The sequence below is a fragment of the Euleptes europaea genome, chromosome 6 (genome assembly GCF_029931775.1).
Source record: "Euleptes europaea isolate rEulEur1 chromosome 6, rEulEur1.hap1, whole genome shotgun sequence".
Lineage (NCBI taxonomy): Eukaryota > Metazoa > Chordata > Lepidosauria > Squamata > Sphaerodactylidae > Euleptes > Euleptes europaea.
In genome coordinates this window covers 105,792,978-105,815,432 of record NC_079317.1, presented here as the reverse complement: position 1 = coordinate 105,815,432, position 22,455 = coordinate 105,792,978, and the positions used below count along the sequence as shown (strand labels likewise).

At 45.3% G+C, this 22,455-nt stretch overlaps 1 protein-coding gene across 1 annotated transcript in view; it reads right to left on the bottom strand.

The window, feature by feature from the left end:
* NUP160 (nucleoporin 160) overlaps window positions 1-22,455 on the bottom strand; it is a 56,329-nt gene that overhangs the window by 12,379 nt on the left and 21,495 nt on the right. The window contains exons 16-25 of the mRNA XM_056851406.1: window positions 18,490-18,617; window positions 18,226-18,386; window positions 17,134-17,267; window positions 16,135-16,205; window positions 13,998-14,154; window positions 12,659-12,728; window positions 4,250-4,348; window positions 1,427-1,546; window positions 1,187-1,282; window positions 971-1,065 (exon numbers count right to left, since the gene is read on the bottom strand). Coding sequence (XP_056707384.1) covers window positions 971-1,065; window positions 1,187-1,282; window positions 1,427-1,546; window positions 4,250-4,348; window positions 12,659-12,728; window positions 13,998-14,154; window positions 16,135-16,205; window positions 17,134-17,267; window positions 18,226-18,386; window positions 18,490-18,617 — 1,131 coding nt within the window. The remainder of the gene's footprint in view (window positions 1-970; window positions 1,066-1,186; window positions 1,283-1,426; window positions 1,547-4,249; window positions 4,349-12,658; window positions 12,729-13,997; window positions 14,155-16,134; window positions 16,206-17,133; window positions 17,268-18,225; window positions 18,387-18,489; window positions 18,618-22,455) is intronic.

Genomic DNA, 22,455 nt, shown 5'->3' with positions numbered 1-22,455 from the left:
TGGACAGCATGACTCCTGACAGCTCGTCTCTCTTGTGAAAGAGCAACACCCAGACAGTGCAAAAATCTGAGAGATCCCCCTGCACACCTAATGCTGGATGCAACAGAATGATCTCCCTGACTTGAGCCTCTGTTCTCCTCTTCCACATTATGCAATATTTGGTGAAAATCAGAAGCAGTATGAATGCTTCAAACTTTATCCAATTCCTTATGCGGCCATACAAAATAAGAGATAAGGCTGTGCCTTTCCCTAAGTTTTCTGCATGTATAGGTGTCTGATTGGGGTGGTGGTGGAAGTAAATGGAGAATGAAGTAACAGCTGGCAACTAAACTCAGACAAAATATGTAAATATATGATAATGTGCACTGTGAATGTGCCCTAATGAAATACTGAGCACAGAGATTTGGGTCTCCATAGTCATTACCAAAAAAACAACATCTAAGTATAGATGCAGGCTGTATTTAAGTATGGTAGGGGAGCCAAACATGGACTGGCCCTTTCACAAGAGGAAGATACAGAACTATGTATCATGGGACTGCAGAATCCACCAAACGGAGGGATAAAGAGGTCACATAACAGTCCTTTAAACAAACCTGCCTGCCTGCCCTCTAATAGAAATTTGCAAGTGTCAGCTAGAGTTGCTTACACGTCCAGCTTCATTCTGGAAAACAAAATTACCTGTTTAATAGATATAAGAAAGAAAACCTTCTTTTCTCCCAAACAAGATCTTCACCTACATTTTCTCTGCTACTGTTCTTTCTGCCAGAATAGACAAAATGCTTCTGGCAGTGGCAACACTGCACAAGTGAAAATCCAGCTACAGGCACAGTTCTCTCCCATGCACACACTCCTCTTCTTTGGCCTAGAATTACTGTCACTATTTTACTACTATAGCAAAAAGCCCAAACCAGTCATTACAAGCTGCACACAATTCAACTATACTACATAGCTAGGAGATAGGCAATATTACCTGCTAGAGTCTGGATTATGGGTCAAGGCTTCATATGCTTCATTGTTATGTCCTAAATCCAAGTGGTGTTTGAAAATGCACGTCCTCAAGGTAGCCTATGACACAAGTACATTAGTTTCAACCAAACTATAACCTGCAACAAAAGTTATTTGATGTAGGAGGAAAATGTGGTATCAGAAGGGAGGGCAACTCTGCATGAGGAAATTAACCCCTTACCTGACTTCTCCAATCATCAGCTGCTTCTGTAACTGCTAAAGTTGCCAGTTGAATTATCAACTCAGGTAGACCTATTGTGTCTAACAAACGTAGAACCTAGAGAAGAGATATTCAGCCTCTTAAATGATACCTGATCTACTGTGAAGTCTTAGACTAATAAAATGCTATGTTACCTCCCATAAACAGGGAGCACATGCACACCATTAGAAACAGTATTTCATCCACTTGTTAACAAAATACCTTATCATAGTACTGTAGCCGTGGGGTTGACACCATTTCTACATCTTCTGATCTAATTAGCCTGTCTAAAAATTCTTCTTTTTCAACTTCTGAGGCTGCTTCACAGAAACAGTCCAGAGCCTGTAAACAAAGCAGAAATCAAGCTAACATGCCCCATATAACACAAATTAAGTCATGAGAACAGAATAAACCAGATCAGTTCAGACTACCGTTATCAGAAAAGTGTTACCCAATATAATAGTATACCTTACAAAAATAAAAATGTTATTGGCTGGGATCCAAAAGTTGCATACACAGGAGGGCTTTTCAGCTCTCCTTTGTTACCACAACTCCCCACCCCCCAACAGCCATCCCTGTAGATTGGAGAGCCTACTAGAAGGGCACTCAACAGGGTACAAGAGGCTGCCACTGGGAGAGGACCACCCCTATGTGACCAGAATCTATGTGAATGTATGTACATTAGCACCACTGGATTCCAGCCTCTGTCCACTTCCTAGCCATCTTAGCAAAGCCATCTAAGATTACTTCTCACCCATTTCACTCCTGTTAAAAAAATCATTCAAGTAGAGCCTAACATCATGATGTTACATAAGTAGGAGGAAGATAGGCTTAGGTAGTTAGTCAAATTGTAATTTATTATATTTACAAAATTTATGTCCTTTCTGCCATCATAAGGGCCACCAAGGGGGCTAACAATTTAAAACATACATGATAAAACCACATTTTAAAACCATTAAAATCAACCCCCTCAACATATATCATTAAAACAGAATTAAAATATGTACAAAGACATAAGAACAACATTTAAAACAGGTAATGAAAGAGGTAAATTAGGCTTCAGGTGATAAGAAATTGAAGGGAACAGCTGCTCTAATCAATGCAGAGGCATTACTGTGAAACTGCAGGATATCGCTGTTTCTAATTTGGTAGCCCTGGCCTCTGTGCAGACAGCAAATCCCATCCAACAAGGCCAGGCATGGGGGAGGGGAGTTGCATATCCAACTTTTGAAAAAAACAACTTCTCTCTTAATACTCAAATTAGGGCAAGCCCTTCCCCCCCAAGGATGCAGCCGAATAATTAGGATTCCTAACTGCTAAGGTTGCAAAGCAATCTAAATATAGCATGTGAATTCTTGTGATACTTCAGGCACCATTTTGGGTTAGCTTGACAAGCCAGATGATTGCCACAGCTTCTGCTCCCATTGTGCCATGGGACCCTCCAAACTGTACAGTGCTCTTAAAGATCAGTACCACACATCTGATGCTTATAGAATCATAGAGTTGGAAGGGGTCACCAGGGTCATCTAGTCCAACTCCCTGCACAATGCAGGAAATTCAGAACTACCTCCCCCACACCTCCAGGGACACCTACTCCATGCCCAGAAGATGGACAAGGTGCCCTCCCTCTCTCATGATCTGCCTAAGGTCACAGAATCAGCATTGCTTAGCCAAGGGCACTGCACTCTGCAGACATGATCCACAGCAGAACAGGAACTGCATGCCTCAACACCCATCAGGTTGCTGAAGCAACCAAAAATGCATGTGAAATCTTACAATGTCAACTTGCAAGCAAGCGTCATTTTGGGCTGCAATAGCCACCCAGCAGATGCCAAGGCCAACCTGCAAGTGAAGAAGATGAACAAGACACCCCGATTTTCTCTACCATAAGGAGTCTCAAACTGGCTTACAATCACCTTCCCTTCCTCTCCACACAACAGACACCACGTGAGGTAGGTGGGGCTGAGAGAGTTCTAAGGGAACTGTGACTAGCCCAAGGTAACCCAGCAGGCTTCATGTGGAGGAGTGGGGAATCAAACCTGGCTCTCCAGATTAAGAGTCCACCACTCTTAACCACTACACCATGCTGGCTAATGAGGAGGAGGAAAATGAGGGAACCCTCTGCCATTCTTCAGGGGTTATTCAACTGCATATTATTAAAATAAACCACCTGTTAGCAGGCAATAATCCCCAGATCTCGATCCAGGTCACTAGATACTGCATGTTAATATGTAGGGCTTGAAAATCACAGCGGTAATTTTTAACTTTAATTTATTTATTTTAACAGTCATAATTTTTTTATAGTATTCCTATGGTTTGTCTTTAAATTTGCCTTCTCTTTATTAGTAAGGCTGAGGATATGCATTTCTGTATTTTTATAATGCTCGTCAAATGACCGTAATAAATTGAACTTGAACAACTGCATATTTTTTTCCAGTGGCAAGTAGTATAGTTAGGGATCAAGTAGCTGTCCATATGAGTTGGAAGACACAAATTTACATATTTTATACATCTGCTGAGTTCTGAGTAACATGAACTGTAATGAAGATGTTATTTCAATCTCATGCCTGTGGGTAATAACTTTTCCATCTTGTTAGGTAATAGACCAAAGCTTTTAGAATAGCAGATGAATGCAATACTGGAAAAAATCTTATTATACTGTATTTGAAGTAACTTGCATATATTGTAAAGTACCATGCTAAGTGAGACAGCCAATAGACAGTCTGGCACACAAAATAGCTTAACCTCAAACAAAGTTGCAACCAAATGCTACCCAAATGCTCAGGAAGATGTGCTCTCTCACACAAGTCTCCTGAAATAATTTCTTATGAAAGTTCCCTCACCCCTTTTTCAGTGCCCTTCTTGCTTTTCCCCTCTTTTATATTCAACCCAATATTTCCAGAGTCATTTGAAATTAAGAATGAAATCAAAAAGAATCTAAAAGCACATCAAGCTCAGTGCATAATACTCTTTAACAGCCACTGCCTAAATCAATTCTTTTGTCTCAAGCGAGCAGACATTTCATGCTTGGAAAGAAAAGGTTACCTTGTGTCCTTCACCCATAACAAGGTAGCATCGTCCCATCATAAAGCAGCAGGATCCCACATTCACATGACACCAAGGTTCAAGTAAACGAATATATTCCTAAAATAAACACAGCTCTCACCAATTAGAGCAAGGTTCTTTCTTACTTACATTCTTCCTTCCCACTGGTGTTAAGTAAAAATCCCCTTTCCTCAATGAAATTCAGTTAGAATGTAGACAGCTTGAGTTCTGACTAAGACATCTAGTTTGTATCTATGTTTTAGGGACTACCAAATCATTATACAGTGCTTTAGTACACAGGATAAAAACAGTGTTGCACTTACCTGTAACTGTTCATCTAGTGGCCTTCTGTTCAGGCACACGTGAGACTGCGCATGCACAGGGCAACCGCGGAGAGCTCTACAAGCTTCTAGAATCGTTGGCTCTGCCAACAGTGCTCCCCACTCCCTTTGGGTAGCAACAGCTTCCTGCCTAAACCATCATGTGACCAAGGTGGACAGGGCACTCTTTCCCTCAGTTCTCCTCTCTGCCGCTGGGGACCACTCCTGCAGGCTGAAAGATTAGTCCACTGCGGGGAAGGAGAGAGAGATGTGTGCCTGCACCGAAGACTACTCGATGAACAACAGTTACAGGTAAGTGCAACACTGCTTTTCATCTTCGTGGCTTCTGTGCAGTCCCACATGTGAGAAAAGCAAGCTTTCCTACCAAGGAGGCAGGAGTGTGACTGCTACTTGAACAGTGATTGAAGAACCACTCTCCCCACAGCTGCCTCATGAATTGAGTGGACATCCATGGAGTCGTGTCTCACGAACTTCAACGGTGTGGACCAAGTCACTGCCTTACAGATGTCAGCAATGTCAATACGCGCCGAGATAGCAGCAGATGCAGCTTGCAACCTAGTGGAACATGAATGAACCTGGAGAAGAAATCCATTGAGACAGGGTCTGGGAGGACATTGTATTTCCCTTGTTCTGACCCTTAAAGCAAATAAGTTGTCTTGTTTCCTGAAAATAGCTGTACTGTGTAAGTAAAATAATAATACCCTCTGAATATCCAGACAGTGCAATGAGCATTTGGATGCAGATTCCAGGTTAGGAAAGAAAACCGGGAGGACAATGTTGTGCAACAGGTGGAACTGAGGATGACTTTAGGCAAAAAGTTCAAACTGGGGTGGAGCACCACCTTGTCCTTATGAATGGCGGGTCATGGCAAAGAGCATAGGGATTGCTGACACGCCTAGCCGATGTTATGGCCACCAGGAATGCAGCCTTATAGGACAAAAATGATATATCACAAGTAGCCATAGGCTCAAAAGGGGCTGTCATAAGGCGGGATAGCATCAAGGAAAGACTCCACGGGGGGTGGGGGGTGGAATGGGAAACAAACTGTTCAGCCCTTTCGAAACCTCTTAGCTAGAGGGTGAGAAAAAATGGAGCCTGAGTCCAATCCAAAGTGGAAAGCAGATATAGCCGCTAAGTGTACTTCAACTGACGTGTTAGCCAACTCAGAATCTTTTAACAATAAATAACTGAACAGTTCCGAGAGAGAACAACGCTCAGGAACTATATCTCAATCAGCAGCCCATCCTGAAAATCGTCTCAATTTGGCAGCATATGAGCATCTCGTTGAGGGCTTTCGAAATGCTATCAAGACCTCTTGCACCTTAGGAGGCCATTCTATGGGGGCATTATTCGCCATGCTGCTAAGCGTAAGGACACTAAATCATGGTGTTACAGTGCCCCCCTGGACCAAAAGGTCCTCGTATGGATGGTATAGTATGTAGTTCCCCTTGGGCAGGGCCATCAGAGCCGAGAACCAGACCCTGCTGGCCCAATAAAGGATGACCATGATGCAGTTGGTCCTGTCCGCTTTGATTTTGGCAATGACACAGCACAACAGGGGGAATGGCAGAAATCAGTAGTAAAAAGCCCATCCACCAGATCTGAAAAGCATCCCCCAGAGACTGTGTGCCCACCACTGACCTAGAACAGTACTGTGCACATTGGAAGTTCCCCTTGGTTGCAAACAGATGTCTGGGACATCCCAAATCTTGAAAATGTGAGCTAGGTACATTTGTGTTGCTCGCTGAGGTGTCTCTGAGCATGTTGGCCAACACATTGTCGTTCCCTGCATTGTGAATAGCTGACAGAGTATTATCGTGCAGGGATGCCCAATGCCACAACTTGGTCGCCTCCACACAGACTGCAAGGAAACCTGTGCCCCCTTGCTTGTTCACATAACACTTTGCTGTTGTGTTGTCTGTGGTAATCTGGATCGATTTCCCTGCAACCAGAGCTGTAAAGGAGACAAGACTATACCTAATGGCTCTAAGCTCTAGCAAGTTTATATACAACCTAGCCTCAGCAGGTGACCAAGCCCCTTGTGCAAACAATCCCTCACAATAGGCACCCCAGCCTGAAAGGGAGGCGTCCGTCCCTAGAAAGACCTGCGGATGGGGAACCTGAAAAGGGACCCCTCTAGTTAAATTAACTTCAGAAGTCCACAAGTGTAATGACCTGATGACCTTTCTAGATAACAAGCATTTCCACTGAGGATCTACATTTAGGGTGAAGTTGTGCAAAAACCAGTTCTGTAGCATCATTTGTAGTTATGCCTGGCCCACTACAGCAGTAGTAGACACCATCAGTCCTAACAATTTTTGTATGGAACGGGCTCTCTGAAACCTATTGGTTGAAATTTTTTTACTATTTTCTGAATTGCACGAATGCGCTGAATGGGTAATTAAGCTCTAGCCGTTCGCGCATCCAGCCTCGCCCCGATAAAGTTAATGTTTTGTGTGGGGCAGAGCTTCAACTTCTCATAACTGATAACAAGCCCCAGATCGTCTAGTGTTCTTACTACTAACCTGGTCACTGAGGCCCTGTTCTGATTGCCCAACAAAAAGCCAATCATCAAGAAAGGGGTACACAGAACATCCCATAAGCATTAAGTGTGCTACCACCACTGCTAAACACTTTGTAAAAATATGCGGTACCATGGTGACGCCAAAGGGAAGGACTGTGAATTCGTAATGGGAATCCCCACACCTAAACCACAGGAATTTCCAACAATCCTCTCATATAGAGATGTAGAAGTTGGCATCCTTGAGATCAAGAACAGCAAACCAGACACCTTCATCAAGCAGTGGGATCACCTCTGGGAGCCAGAGCATCCTGAATCTCTGAGCTCTCAGGAATTTGTTGAGGCCATGAAGGTCCATAATAGGCCTCTTGCCCCCATCCTTCTTGTCTATAAGAAAATATTTGGAATAAAATCTCCTGTGTTGGTCAACTTACTATACGAGTGGCCCCTCTATTCAACAACTCTGATAACTCATCCCTTAGCAGAAGCGAAGGGGTAACAGTGGACATAGGAGGTGAGGAGGCAAGGATCAAAACTCCAAATGGTCACTGAACTTTATTATACTTGACACCCAGTCATCATTTGTAACTGATTCCCATGCTAAACAAAAATGGAACAGTTGGTCTTGAAACAGAGGTAACCCCATTAGTCATGCTGACTTTCCTTATTATCCCTTGTGGGAAGTGAGGAAGCCCCTTTACGGTTCCTCTGCCTGCCCTGAAACGTCTTTCCCTGCTGGGACCCTGGGAAGGCAGGCGGTATTGAGGTTGACATTGGCCCTCCTGGTACCTGTAGGCTCTCTGGTACTGATTCCCATACCTTGGGTAGCACCTAGGCTTGAATGAGGCCTACGACTGGGGGGCGATGCCCAACAACTTTGTGTTAGACTTTGTCTTATGCAATCTTTCCAGGAATGGGCTGGCCTGATCACTAAATAAATTCTGCCCATCAAAGGGCATGACCTCAACATGTATTCATGTATCAAATGGTAAAACAGACGCTGAGCCATGAGTGGCGGCGGCGGACTATGGATGATCCCATCACTTTACTACAACTGTCCACCACATGGCATGAGGCACTGAGTTGTTGCTTCCCCATCTTCAGGCCCTCAGCCTATATGACCTTTGCCAATAGCCTCTTTTCGTCAGGCAAGGGCTCTATGTACTGAGACATCTTGTCCCAGAGGAAGTACTGATACCTTGCCATTATCATAAAAAATTAGAAATTCAGAGACCATGGGAACCTGATGTGTATTTTCCTGCCCACAAGGTCTAATTTGCACCCCTCTTCATCATTAGTGCCCTCCTTAAAGTGGCCCAGAAGGGGTTCAACCACCATAGAGTTGGCTGAGGAGTAGTTAAATAAGAACTCACAACCTTCTCTTTTCACTTTATACAAATTCTCCACCGTTCTGGTGGAAGACGCAGTCGAAGCAGGTCTTAACCAGTTGGCCTGGATAACATCAGTAGCACCCTTAACCAGAGTGGCTCAATGTCTGTCTTATAAAGAACATCCAGAATGGGGTCTAGAGGCCCCTCATCAGGAGTCTTATATTCAAGGTTCAGGGCTTTAGCCATTCTGATGATGTGCTGGTTAGCTGCCAATGCTCCAGTCTCCACTTGCAGTGTCTGAGATACTGCTCCAGGCGGTTGGCAACAGCAGGGAGAGGGTAAAGAAGAGTCCAAAGAACCAATCCGTTTGCCAAAGCCAGAAATCAGAGTCCAGTACTTGCCAAATCAGAGTTACAGTTTGTAGTCCAGGTAGCCGATCCAAGGTCGAGGGTCACAGAGAGTCAGAGGTCCAAATAGCCAGTCCAAGGTCTAAAGGCACAGAGAGTTGTTCAGGCGTGGGAGGCAGCAGGTTGCTCAGGTATGCTCTGCATTGCTTCCTTGACCCTGGGCTGTTCAGCGGAGGCTTTTCTGGCATCTGGCTTCTCTGTCAGAACTGTGGCGTTGGGATCTGGCATGCCGATCTTGGTCCCAAGATTCTTTTGCTGGTAAGTTCTATACCCTGCCTCGAGTAGAAATGCCAGTGGGGTAACCCTGACGGGGACCAGGACCTTGGCAGGTACAGGAATGACAAGGCTGGTGGTAATGTCCCCTATCCTCATAATGTGGTGGTGGGAGGGATCTATAGACCCATTTTGTTGAAAGCACCCCAGCAAAACCTTCCTCTGGTGAGGAGAAACATGGCGCCTCTGTGATGGCGAGGGCAACCTCAGCCTCGGGGAAATGTCCCAAGAGCGGCGTCAGTACCATTGATCCACATGGTACCTATGTACCCTATGTAAATCGGAAGGCACATATTCTGGGTACTGGGAGGATGACTCTTGCCATTCTGTTGACGAGTGTCCAGGCCCTTCCTTTGGCGGCGAAGCACACCGGTGCCAAGTTGGGGACTCTGTGCTGACCTAGATCTCTCTCAGTGCTGAGGAGGAGTGTGCTGACCAACCAGGGCGGGGTTGCTGCTGTGGCAGTGCGGTGCTAGGGAGAGGTCTGCAGTGGGTGTGGCCGCAGGCCAGGGTCTCTGAAGCCGAGGTTTCTACAGCTGACAGCTGTACTAACTTGGGACGGGCGGTGAAAGCGCAGTCCAGTCAACAGTCCAAAGGTCAACAAGGGAGAAAGGCAAGAGGCAGGTGCAAGGTCAAACTGGTCCAGTGTTGGACAAGGAGTCTAGAGGCTTTCAAGGTCAAGGAACAGTTCGGGTCAGTACACAATAGGCCAGAGTAGAGCTTAACAGGTTTGCAATGCGTTGCTTCCACAGCTTCCTACTGACTCAGCCCTCCTTAAATACTGTAATCACTCAGTCACTGTCTCCGACATCAGCCAGGCTCCTTCTTTGTTGTTGCAGCCTTGCTGAACGCCGGCGTTGTTCTAGCAGGGCCCGGCCCACTTTCCTCCAACGAGACATAGGAGACATCTGTTCCACACTGTCTCCCGACTCAATTGGCACCTTTCTGGATGTTCCAGGGTCAGGCGGCATCTGGTCTTCCCCAATTACTTTAAGGTCTTCAGCCGGTGACTTTAAGGTTTGGCTTGGCAATGAATCACCATCGGCTGCTTCCTCTGTCAGTGTGGGTGGGGGAGGCAGAATCTGGTTCTGGTCTTCGTCCGTCTCTGAATCTGTCGCAGGCCAGTCCCTGACAGGGAGTCTCTCACCTCACCGAAGAAGACCGTTGTCTAAGATGAGGTGGACGGTCAATGGAAACTGAATGGTCTCGACATCGAAAAGGAAGGTCCCTGCCATCAACTGGCGAGTGTTCTCGATACTGAGGTTCCGGTTCTGATGGCAGGCGCTCAAGACACCTGACTGAGGCCATGTTATGAGCCGACGGCGAGCGCTCACAGTGCCCCCTGTGCTCCAGGTGCAACTGCTGGGTAGGTTCCTTAGGAGACCATTGACGCTAGGCAGGTGATTGTCCCCGACGGGTGGAAACCAAAGGACTCCATTCTGGCAATGTTGGAGCCAGACTGATCAGAGAAGGTGTACATTTCGGGCCTGTAGGGGGTGACTCAATAGTAATGACCTCCAGTAAGTTCTCCTGATGGGGTGATAGACGTGGCAGCCATGTGGCCAAGACAGAAACGATAGAGCACTGTTTTTGATCTTTTGGGCCTTAGTCTTAGCAGCTGCCTCCACGTCCAGTTGCCCCGCATTGGATGGCCCGACGGCCAAGACCACTGACGGAGCCCGAGGGGCAGTTGAGGTACTGGGAGCCCCAGCGACCTCTCCCGCAACAGCGCTTTGAGGTGTGCGGATCTTTCCTGGCAGGCTCTGGGTGTCAAAAGGGCACATGCCTTGCACTGAAACGTGCCTCCTCCCAGACAAACTAAGCAGTCTGACACAAACTAATTAGTCTGTATGGCCATCAGTCTTAACCATCTTGCCTCCGCAAGATTGGCATTTCTTGAACAAAGCCTGGCCTTTTGAGGAACCTTCTATTTTATTAAGAATAGCAGAACCTAAGAAAAAGCTGTTCTCTCTGTGGCGGCAAGAGAAGAACTGAGGGAAAGAGCACCCCTCCCTTTTAGTCACATGATGGTTTAGGCGGGAAGTTGTTGCTAACCAAGGGGAGGGGGGAAACGCTCTTGGTAGAGCCAAGAATTCTAGAAGCTTGTAGAGATCTCCGTGGCTGGCCTGCACAGTCCCATGTGGGACTGCACAGAAGCCACGAGGATTAATACTATGTTCCAAACCGCACAACTGCTGATGTCTTAATCTTGCAAGATGCCAAACCAATTGGTGGCAATGAATTAAATAGATGCTCCCAGCTAGGCACAATTCCAATCTAAATAGCAACAGAAACTGTCTAAAAACTGAAGAGATACATGTTTGAATGTGTTAGTTAGCTAATAAGCTTAACAGTTTTCCAACAAAATTTTGAAGTTTCTTTAATTCATTAGTAATGTTTTCTGTTACTGTAGATGCCCCTTGGGGTTTAGGGCTGTGTATACAACAGGGGTCCCCAATGGGGTACCTGCTAAATGTTGCTAGAAAGTGGACGGAGTCAGTTGGGGCTTTTGGCCAGCAAGGCTTCTGATTGGCTGTGCACACAACACTGCAGTAACTGACATTACAACACAAGGAACTTCAGTTTGACTGAAGCAAAGCTGTGCGCATGCAGAAAATATTTGTAAACAATATATACATTTTAACAGGCATCCCATTAAACTGTTCTGCGTAAAATGTTGAAGAGTTACTATTAGAATTATGCCTGAACTCACGCTCTGTCATTTTTGGCTCCATCTCTTATGGCAGCCATTTTGTGGCTGGCTCCACCTCCTGCAGCAGCCATTATGTGGATGGAACCACCACCCTGTGTCAGAATTCCAAAAGTGCTCGCAGGCTCAAAACTTAACTTTGTGAAGTGTTTGAGTATCACAATTCATTGGAGTTAACTAAATACTTCCAGCTCAGTGCTGCACAAGAGGGAGGAAACATGTGAGCCAGGTTCATATCTGTCACAAACACTCTGGTTCGTTCATGACATTGGAACTGAGCCAAAATGTGGTTTCAGATCCTGGAATAAGAAGAAAGCTGGCTAGCTTCAGCCATTCTTAATAGTAGTGCCAATTTACAGCTTAAACAGGAATGATAAGTTTGCTCCAACAACAGGGAGCCTCACATCACATCTGTAATGGTGATATTACTTAGCAGTTTCTGAGAAAAGTATATAAATGGCTACCCAGGCCTTGAAGAATTAAAAATAACTTGTAATTGTTTCCTGTGTAAATATGCAAAGCTAACTATAGCACTATGGCTCCCAATCCTTTTTATCATTATGTAATCGATTTTAATTGATAAAGTTTGTAGTTTATCTGGCTATCGCCGTAATAATAAAATCATTCAATCCTTTTTATCATACCATAGAAACCTATGACTGAGGACAGCATACATTTTTTAAACAAAACAAAATACATACATTGCTTAAAGTTAGCTACTAAACAAGCTCCAAAATTTATTTTAAATATAAGGGTTACAACTTAAGAGATATTTCTATACCTATAAAAACAATTGTTTAGAAGATTTTCCATTTAAAGGGCTCACCTGCAGTTGAGTATATTGACAAGCCCCCATCAGACATTCTGGAAAGAGGAAACTAGGATTACTTGGCCACCTGAGTGCTGTATAAGGAATTTAAGTTCTTGATGTTTTTGACAAGACAGCAGCTTCCACTTTCATACAAAGAAAACAGAGTGTTCCCTGTGCGGCCTGCAATGTGTTCATGGGCACACTAGAAACACAAAACAACTAAACGCACTAGAAGACTAGAAATCAAGATAAAACATAACAACTTGATAAAAATCATGAAGAGAGCTTGGATGTTAACAGCTGGGTAATGCTTAAGTATTGTTATATTAGCTGCATCCTACATTCCCTACTAAATACTGCTGTGACAGCTGTTTCTAGTAATTTCTGTTTGGCTCTTAGTTTGACTTCACTCCTACCTCTAAGGGCTGGTTTTCTGCATAAATAGATAGCGACAAGGAAGGAAGAACAGACTACTTGTTTTCCCCAGAACATGTCTAGAAAGCTGTCTACTATGGATGTGCACTCAGACATATCTCGTCTAAATATATACCCAAAAAGTACCTTATTGGTATTTTCAGGTACTTTTATTTATTTAACACATTTATACGCCAGCTTTCCACTCAAATAGGGTTCTCAAGGGTATATCAGGTACCGGAAATGGTATTCGGGCTTCTTGGGAATACCTGTAACCAGGTCCCATATTTTTCCAGAAACATTCAGGACTATCCGTGGCCAGCATTTTAAGGATCCCAGGCCTGTTTTTCCTCTTGGTTTCCTGGGTGAAAGAAGATGGCTTACAGCCAGCAAGAGTGTCACCTGGGCAGGGCAGCTTGCAGGTGGCGAGAGTTTTGCATGGCCTGGCAAAGCAGGGGTCTAGTTGGCACCTTCTCCGTCCCCTCCCTCCTTTGTGGTGGAGGGACCCTTTTCCAGGGCCTTTTTCCCCTCCCTGCAAGTAGGACTGCTGAGGGACCTCGTTCAAGGACCCAGAGAACGGGACCCCTTAGTCCAATTTGCTTGAAAGTTGTCAGGCAGCACTTGCTCCCCTGCAATTTTGGTTTCATTTGGCTAAAAAGCCACTGCAGCCCCCCTGAAAAAGATCCCCCATAGGGAATAATGGAATCAAGTAATTCCAGAATCTCAGAAAACCCAGACCTGAATCCCAAGATGGCACTGAGGGACCCGAACACCAGTATTTACACACTTCCTAAAATCTGAATCTGAAAAATACTCCCCCCGGGTACACATCCCTACTGTCTACAAGTTGAACGGAAAGTTCACACTATTATACCGGAGGTCTGGAGAAAGCAGCTTCTTTCCCCTGTTTGGACAGAAGCTGCAAAACTATGAAGGATACAACAACTGCAAGAGACAACTGGAAATCTCAGAAAACATCTGAGGCCAACTCAATCCCGTTTCATCCCAGGCTGCATTAGATGGGAACAGCTGAGCTATTGTGTGTTTCCGGGCTACCTCCTGAAAGAAGAGCTCCACAATAGTTTGAGGGCTGGTCACTAGAACAGATTAAAAGTAAGTTATCAATATTACATAAAGCTACTGTTTAAGTTTTACGTTATGCTCATTCGACAAATAACATACTAGTGCTACAGTAAACACATCATTTACTCAATCTTAATGGTTTTTCCAACCTTATTTCACATAAATCCACTTTAAGTACCCACTTTAGAAATTCTAGGGCACAAAATTTACACTTTGGGGCATAATAAATTTATTTTTGCAGCTAAAGACTAGATTTTCATTCACTTGTGTGACAATTTACTAATTTGAAAAGCCCAAACAGTGAAACTGAAACAAAAGCACATTGAGACTATTCAAGTCTGGGAAATCATGTCATTAAAAAAGAGAACATTGGTAAATAATGTGGAAGTTTCTTCTTGTCGGTGGATGGAGGGAAGCCAGGTTAGGTTCGCCCTTCCTCTTGTCTCACAGGCAGGACTATGCAAATGAGCAGGGTGTTAATCCATGCCAGCGGCAGGAGGGACCTCTTTACTATGGGATGTAATGTAGCAGCAGTGACAGAACAGACTGCTTTTAAAAAAGCATACTGTAATAGTAGAAAAAACACAGGAAATTTTTAGTGCCTTTTAAGTAACATGAAAAACTGCTAGAAACACAGCAGGGTAGTGGCCTGGAATAGAAAATGTAAGTATGTGAGTACAGAAAACAGAGCTTCAATCTTATAGCGCTGCTCTTAACAGTATCCTAGGTAGTGACGGATTCCCTCCGCTTACTGACAAGACACTTTCATAGTAAGTAACAATGTTCCATTCTCTGTCAATGGAGGAAGGAAGAAAAAAGAGGAGAATAAGACCCAACCTAAAAACAGAAGCTGGGTACCCAAGGTTGGGTAAAAGGAAAATATATCTATATCTGTATATAAATAATGTAAATATAATTTATTGGAAGCACTATGTAAAGGTTACAAATATTTTAAAAACATTAAAATAGCACAATGGCATTTCCTAAGGTTGACATCTGTAACCACAACCAAACGCGTTTCGGCATATTGGGCCTTCATCAGTGGTTAATTAAAACCCATGTTAAGCATGCACACATTTACAGAAATAAATAAATAAATACATATACAAACAGTTCAAACCCAACCAGGCATGTGTCTAGATTGTAAAATCTATTGCCAATTACTCAAACATCTGGTCAGATTAGTTCTAGTTGACAATGACAATGAAACCTTTAATGGCATAATTATTATTATAGTTGTTACAAAATAATCATAAAACCTAATATCAATGAGTTCAAAAATCAAAGGTTGCAAGCTTTAGAATTTTCATCACATCCATCAGGAAATTGGCAACATCCACAGTAATCTTTGGAGCAAAGTCATTTAATAGGAGTTGACATTTTGCTTTATTGGATAGATAATATTTTGAATGTATCCAATTTTTGAGCCTTCTCTCATGGGATATTTGGTATAGGGGGCAGTCAAGCAGTATATGATCAATCATATCCATAGTTCTAGTTGTAATACTGGTTAGTATATGTCTCTCATATACTACGTGTGCAGGTATCAACCTAGTAGAGCAGTGACCCCTTAAGTGTTAGCTTAGTTACTTTTCTGACAGCAGTTCCCATGTAGCAGGAATCATTTAAGTTACCCAATTGTAGGAGATTACAAGGATCCCACATATGGAATTGGCACCATACCAGAAGAGGAGGAAGGTGATGATTCTACGTGGAAGGTTTATACCAGTGACACAATTAAATGTTGCCTTAGCTTTGCGATCATAGAAAAGCAGTTACTATGTAATGTGAGTAATGTTTAAAGTGCCCCTAAGGTTTTTTTTTAACTTGGCTGATGTGATTCTTAGCGTTAAAATATTGTACGACCTTGCTTTAAAGCATTTCATGCTGAACCTTGGAAATCTGAGGCCTATGAAACAGTTCTAGCCACCTGGCAAAGTGTTAAACACTGTAGGTTAAGAGATTTGTGTATAAAAATTTCTACAACCTCTTACCTAGTTTGAGTGGTGTTAGAGATGTGGAATCTGTCAGCTTTAGTACAGAAAGATGCTGAAGGTTGGATTCCCTAAAAAAAGAACAGTCTATCAGACTAAGAAAAGTATCCTTTAGAGTCTAACATGACACAAATATTAACAATTCTTCAATTAAAAAAAGATCAAATCAAATCTGGAGAGTCAGTGTAGTATATTACAGTGTTTTACTAGGATTAGAGATACCAAGGTTTAAATCCCCACTTAGCCGTGCAACTCTTGAGTTACTTTGACTCTGTAAATCTCACAGAGTTACTGGAAGGAGAAAATGAAGGAGAAGAGAACCACTCTGAGCACACTGGAGGAAAGGTGGGATAAAAATCTGATTGCTAGATAGGAGCCATGGAAGGATGTGTGGAAGAGAAACAGACTATGTACCATTTTCCAGTCTAAAGCAAGAATGAGGCAGTTTGGAAATTCTCAGGGCCAAGTGACTTGCTAATATCTTCATATGATGACTTACATCATTATGGGTAGCAGTGAGATGTGCATGTGAAGCAGTACCAACAGGTTAAAAAAAGCTGAAACTGCTGCTTCTTAAAAAGATTTCAAGGAGTTCCCCAGACAAACTCATAGCTAATTTAATTTCAAGATCTCACACAATGTTAAAATGGCACAATAAAGACAAATGAAGCTTTACAGTTCTAGATCCTCAGACCTTGGTATTAAGCTTCTCAAGCTTTGTGGCAAAGCACCAACATACAAAAGTCATGTTTGGGATGAGACAAGCTATACTCAGTTTTGAACTTGGAAAGTTCCTTCTGGTTAGGAACAGCATTTTTACTATGAAGACCACATGGAAAAGACAGAAAAAGACTCTGAAATAACCCTGACCAGGGCCAAACAACAGAGCTTGTCTAAATCAGTTGCTTATTATTGTAAAAACATCTTAAGTCTTTCACACTAAGTGAGGAGTTGACTATGCCTAATTTATCATTCATATTAACACTGAACATAACTTACAATTCATCAACTGGAACATCTGATGCCAAACGCTGACTTGCCCACCTGATCAGGTAATAAGATAAAATCAGAACAGAAGTACGATGCAGTAGGTCCTGCTGAGTGTGGAATACCTGGCCTCCTCCTAAATTTGCCTTAAAAAAATCACATTAGCAGCCATTAAGCTTCAGTCAAAGCAATGACACATCATTACAAATCACTACAGGATTCATCCTCTCCTTTTGTGTAAAATAATCAGTTTTATTACTATCCCTAAATATGAGCTAAAACCGAAGGAAGTCTATGAAGCAAGACAATCAAAGATAGAAGGGTTACTTCAAGTAGCTCAAAGGCTTAATAAGAAAGGGAGCTCTGGTTCTCAGTCACCAAGAGTTCATGCAGAAACCCGAAGGAATTTTAAAGTTTGTGGCCTGCTATGATATAACAAAAGTTAGCAGGGCATGGAGCAATATTAGGAAGCAATACCAAGAGCATTTTGGACCCCAAGGGTGTTCCTGTATGCCATGGAGCTGATACCACTAGCATTAGAGGAAGCTTAACAGCGCAGCATTTATTCATTACAGCTGTAACTTTTCCTTTAGATGCCAGGCCAAAACATTTCTCTTTACCCCAGCTTTTAATGGACAGGTTCCATCAGCTGCTTTACAGTCTGCTTTTTAGCCAGAGGAGTGTTTTATGAATACCATTTTAGGATGCTCAAAGTTTGCTTTATGCTGTCGAAGGCTTTCATGGTCAGAGTTCATTGGTTCTTGTAGGTTATCCAGGCTGTGTGACTGTAGTCTTGGTATTTTCTTTCCTGACGTTTCGCCAGCAGCTGTGGCAGGCATCTTCAGAGGAGTAACACTGAGAGACACTGTCCTTCAGTGTTACTCCTCTGAAGATGCATGCCACAGCTGCTGGCGAAACATCTGGAAAGAAAATACCAAGACCACGGTCACACAGCCCGGATAACCTACAAGAACCAATTTGCTTTATGCTGTTTTTACGCCCTAGCTTCTTTGGTTTTAATGTATTATTTTAATTGTGAGCCACCTCAAGCAGGTGTCCAGAGAGGATCCATATAAATTGTCTAAACAAATAAAGTATACTTACAGCATCACCAAGTCGCAGCAAAAGCTGCTGTAAAATCAGCAAGTCCCGACAAATCAAAAAACGGGTCATGGAGACCTTGTACACACCACGGCATACCACATTTACTGCTGTGCTACTACCATAGAGCTGTGAAAGATGCATACGCACATTCAGGGGTTGAGCTGTTTAAAAAGAGGTAGAGGAAAAATGTGTTATCTATAGACTTGCTAATCAATTTTCACATAATTGGGGGGGGAATAGGAAGTAGAGCTGTTGTCCTCTCACCATTGTTTAATCTTCTCTCCATTTCCATGTCTGTTTCATAATCCATTTCCCGGATAAGCACTCCAATGGCATTGATTGGGTTTTTGATCTCTTGTAACTTGCTGTGAATATCTTCCATCAGATTCTCTCTGTGGGGAAAAAAAAACAAATGACATGCATTAGGCTGCATGAAATACATTGAGAACTTCTGAAAATAGATGTGATTCACAAAGAAAGGTTATCATAACCCAGGGGTCTGCAAACTGCAGCTCCCGAGCCGCATGCGGCTCTTTGGCCCGTTGAGTGCGGCTCTCCGAACTTGGTTCGGAGCCCCTGCTCTTGTGCCTGCTCGCGCCGGCAGCCGGGCTGCGAAGCCGGAGCGCCTGAGAGAGAGAGAGAGAGAGCGGGCGCATTGTCTCTCCCCCCCCCCCCGCCGTGGAGAATGGCCGGGTCCCCCTTTCCCTTGCCCTCAATGGTTGAGATGCTAAAGCCTCCCCTCCCCTCTAGCCGCGCGATTGCTGGGCCAACACCGTTTCAACCGCCTGTACCGCAGCCGCCGGCTTTCCGACGGGACCTGAGGGCCACATTTGACGGTTGCGGTGAGAAACTACCCTACTTTTTAATCCAAGTGGACGGATTTATGAGGGAGCAAGGGGGTACGTTTCTGTCTGAGGAAAGTCGGGTCCGGCACGTTGGTTCGCTGCTGGAAGGCGAGGCAGCTAGTTGGATGGTGCAACTGTATGACCTCAGGGCCCGGGAGTTACTCACGCTAAAAGATTTTATGCATGCACTTCGGCGGAGGTTCGAGGAACCACACCAGAGCGAACACGCAAAGACGACTCTTCTGCAACTTCGGCAAGGGTTCGAGTCAGTCGCGCAGTTTGCGAGTGAATTCCAGCTACTCGCCAGTAAAGTGGTGGACTGGAGCGAGGGAACACGCGTGCAATACTTCCGCGAGGGCCTCAATCCAGAGATTTTACGATGGGTGTTTATGCAAGGGGACCCTCCCGATCTGGAGGGTTGGATCCAGCTGGCGGTGGAAGTTGAGAATCGCTAGCAGCTATTGACTCTGTCCAAACAGCGTAGGGCTCGAGAGCTGGCTACACAGCAGGAGAGGGGAGGTCAGCGCCACTGCCTTCGGAGAGGGCGCGAAGGCTGCAGACAGGTGCGTGTCTAGCCTGCGGCGTGTTGGGTCATTTCGCGGCTGACTGTCCCTCTCATGCGCAACACCTGCCTGTTACCCCACGACCCTCACGGGAGGAAGCTGCCCGGCGCGGTGCCAGGGACCGTGAGAAGAGTGCACGAACTGGGTCAAGGAAAAGCACCTCCACACTCAACCTCAAAACAGCGGGCTCATCGGAGCCAGGGATTATAAACGAGCAGGGCTCCGACCAGAGTGACTCTTCCACGTCTGACGGGGAGGAGCAGGTTTGGTGGTCGCCAAAAAATGACCCGGGTCTGCTGTAAAGGGCATACCTCAATGAAGGAACAACCGAGAGCTCCAGAGATGGTAAGCGGAGCAGTAGACACTCTGCTACTCAATGTGACGTTACAAAATCCCAAGGAGGGACCCGAGATTTCAATAGTGGCTCTAGTAGACTCTGGCTGTGCCCGTACTTTGATTGACGAAGCCACTTTCAAGCGTTTGGGGGCGCTGTCCGTGGAATTGTCGCAGCCGGTTTATTTTTCTCAAATGGATGGAAGCGAACTGAAGGGAGGACCGGTGCACTGCAGCACCCGCCGTGTGGCTTTAGGGGTCATCTCATTGGGAACAAACAGTATAGTCCCAGACATTCAGTACCCTGTCATGCTTAGGGTAAACTGGCTTCAGAGCCACAATCCCACCATAGACTGGACTATAAGAAGGGTGGTTTTTGCATAACCACAGTATGATCGCCACCGCAAGGAAGTGGCAGTGCGTGGTTGCGAGGCGATGGTTTCCCTAGACCAGGGGCCGTCCCCTCCAGGGTTACCCCAAAAATATCATGACTTTGTTGACGTGTTTGATGGAGTAGATTGCGATGTCTTACCCCCCACCGGAAAACAGACTGTGCCATTGAGTTGGTGGGGGACACTCAGTTACCTAAAGGAAAGGGGTATCCCATGAGCCCCAAGGCGAAGTTCGTGCTAAGAGAGTTTTCGGATAAGAACTTAGTTCAGGGTTTCATCCAACCCTCCACGGTGCCTTGTTCAGCCCCCTCTTTTTTTGTGCGGAAAAAGAAGGGCAACCTCCGGCTTTGTATCGACTTTTGCAGACTCAATGCAGTGACTCAGACTAATGCCTACCCCCTTCCATTGATTCCAGACCTCTTAAGCCAATTGAAGGAGGGACGGGTCTTCACCAAACTGGACCTGGTCAAGGCTTATTGAGTACGGATTCAAGATGGTGATGAGTGGAAGACGGCCTTTTCCAGCTGTTTTGGGATGTTTGAATATTTAGTCATGCCGTTCGGTCTTTCGAGGGGCCCTAGTGTCTTTATGCAAATGATAAATGAAGTGTTACATGACCTGCTGTTCAAAGGGGTGGTTGTTTCCTATGATGAACATGTTAAACTGGTGAAGGAGGTGTTAAAACGGCTGCGGGACAATAATTTGTTTGCTAAACTGGCTAAGTGTGAATTTCACCAGGATAAATTAAGTTTTTTGGGATACGTCATCTCACACGATGGGCTGGCTATGGACCCCGCCAAGGTGCAAACGGTTCTAGAATGGGAAGCACCCACCGCACGTAAACAGTTATAGCAGTTCCTGGGGTTCGCAAATTTTTATAGAGGGTTCATCAAGGACTTTGCCCGAGAGGTTCTGCCTATCACGGACCTGTTGAAAACTAAGGGGAAGGGCACCATAGCAACCCAACCCTCTGCCCGGTTGGACTGGTCCCCCAATTGTGAAAAGGCTTTTCAGACGTTAAAGGTCCTTTTTACTTCAGAACCAATTCTCAAGCACCCCGACTGTAAGCAGCCTTTTGTAGTTGTAGTAGATCCGTGTTGGCGAACCTATGGCACGCGTGCCATTTCCGGCCAGCGTTGCTCTTTCCGCCGGCACGCCCGGCTCGCCGCGGCTCAGCTGCTCCTCGCCCCTCCTCTCTGAGCTGAGGCCGTGACTTAGCTCTTCCTCCAAGTCGCTGGCCTTTCCGGCTCTGCCCCGCCCACCTCCACTGTAGCCTAGTAGCGGTTCCCGGGTGCCTCGTGGTTCCCAGGAATTATTTTGGTCCGAGGCAGGAGCTGCCCGCCTGCCTGCCTCCTCCAGAGGCCCTCCCACGCCCGGCAGCAGCAGCAGATCAGCTGCACTTGGTGAAACTTGGCGCTCACCGGCTACCTACTGGCGAGTCGCCTCCCTACGTGTGAGTCGGCTGCCCCGCGGAGCGTGCATGCGCCTCCCCGAGCCCTCCCACCAGGGCGTCCGCCTGGCGAGCGAGAGCGCGAGAGCGCGAGAGCGCGAGATTGCAGGTGGGAGAGGGAAGGGTCTGCTTCAGCCAGAGGGGGTGGGGGGGATCAGCCTCCGTTTGCATAGTCTGGGTTTTCGTGGGGGGGGGTGTCGTTTGCCGGTGGAGTTTGCAGGTGGGAGAGGGAAGGGTCTGCTTCAGCCGGTCGGGTGAGGTGGCAGTTTGCCTGGGGAGGGGCTGTGGTAGAGCATCTGCTTGGCATGCAGAAGGTCCCAGGTTCAATCCCAGCATCTCTGGCTAAAGGGACTAGGCAAGGAGGTGATGTGAAAGACCTCTGCCTGAAACCCTGGAGAGCTGCTGCCATGAGAGAAGAGCTGGTCAAACTGGTGTCTTTGCCTACAAGAACACAAGGGATCGATATCTTCAATGCTGTGATGGAGGCTTTTTTGTCACAAGACATAAGACCAGAAAAAGTGGTTTCAATAACTAGTGACGGGGCACCTTCTATGGTGGGGGCAACCTCTGGTTTCATACAATTCTTTGTTAAAGAAACAAAACATCGTCATTCAGTTCCACTGTATTATACATCATTATCACTTGAG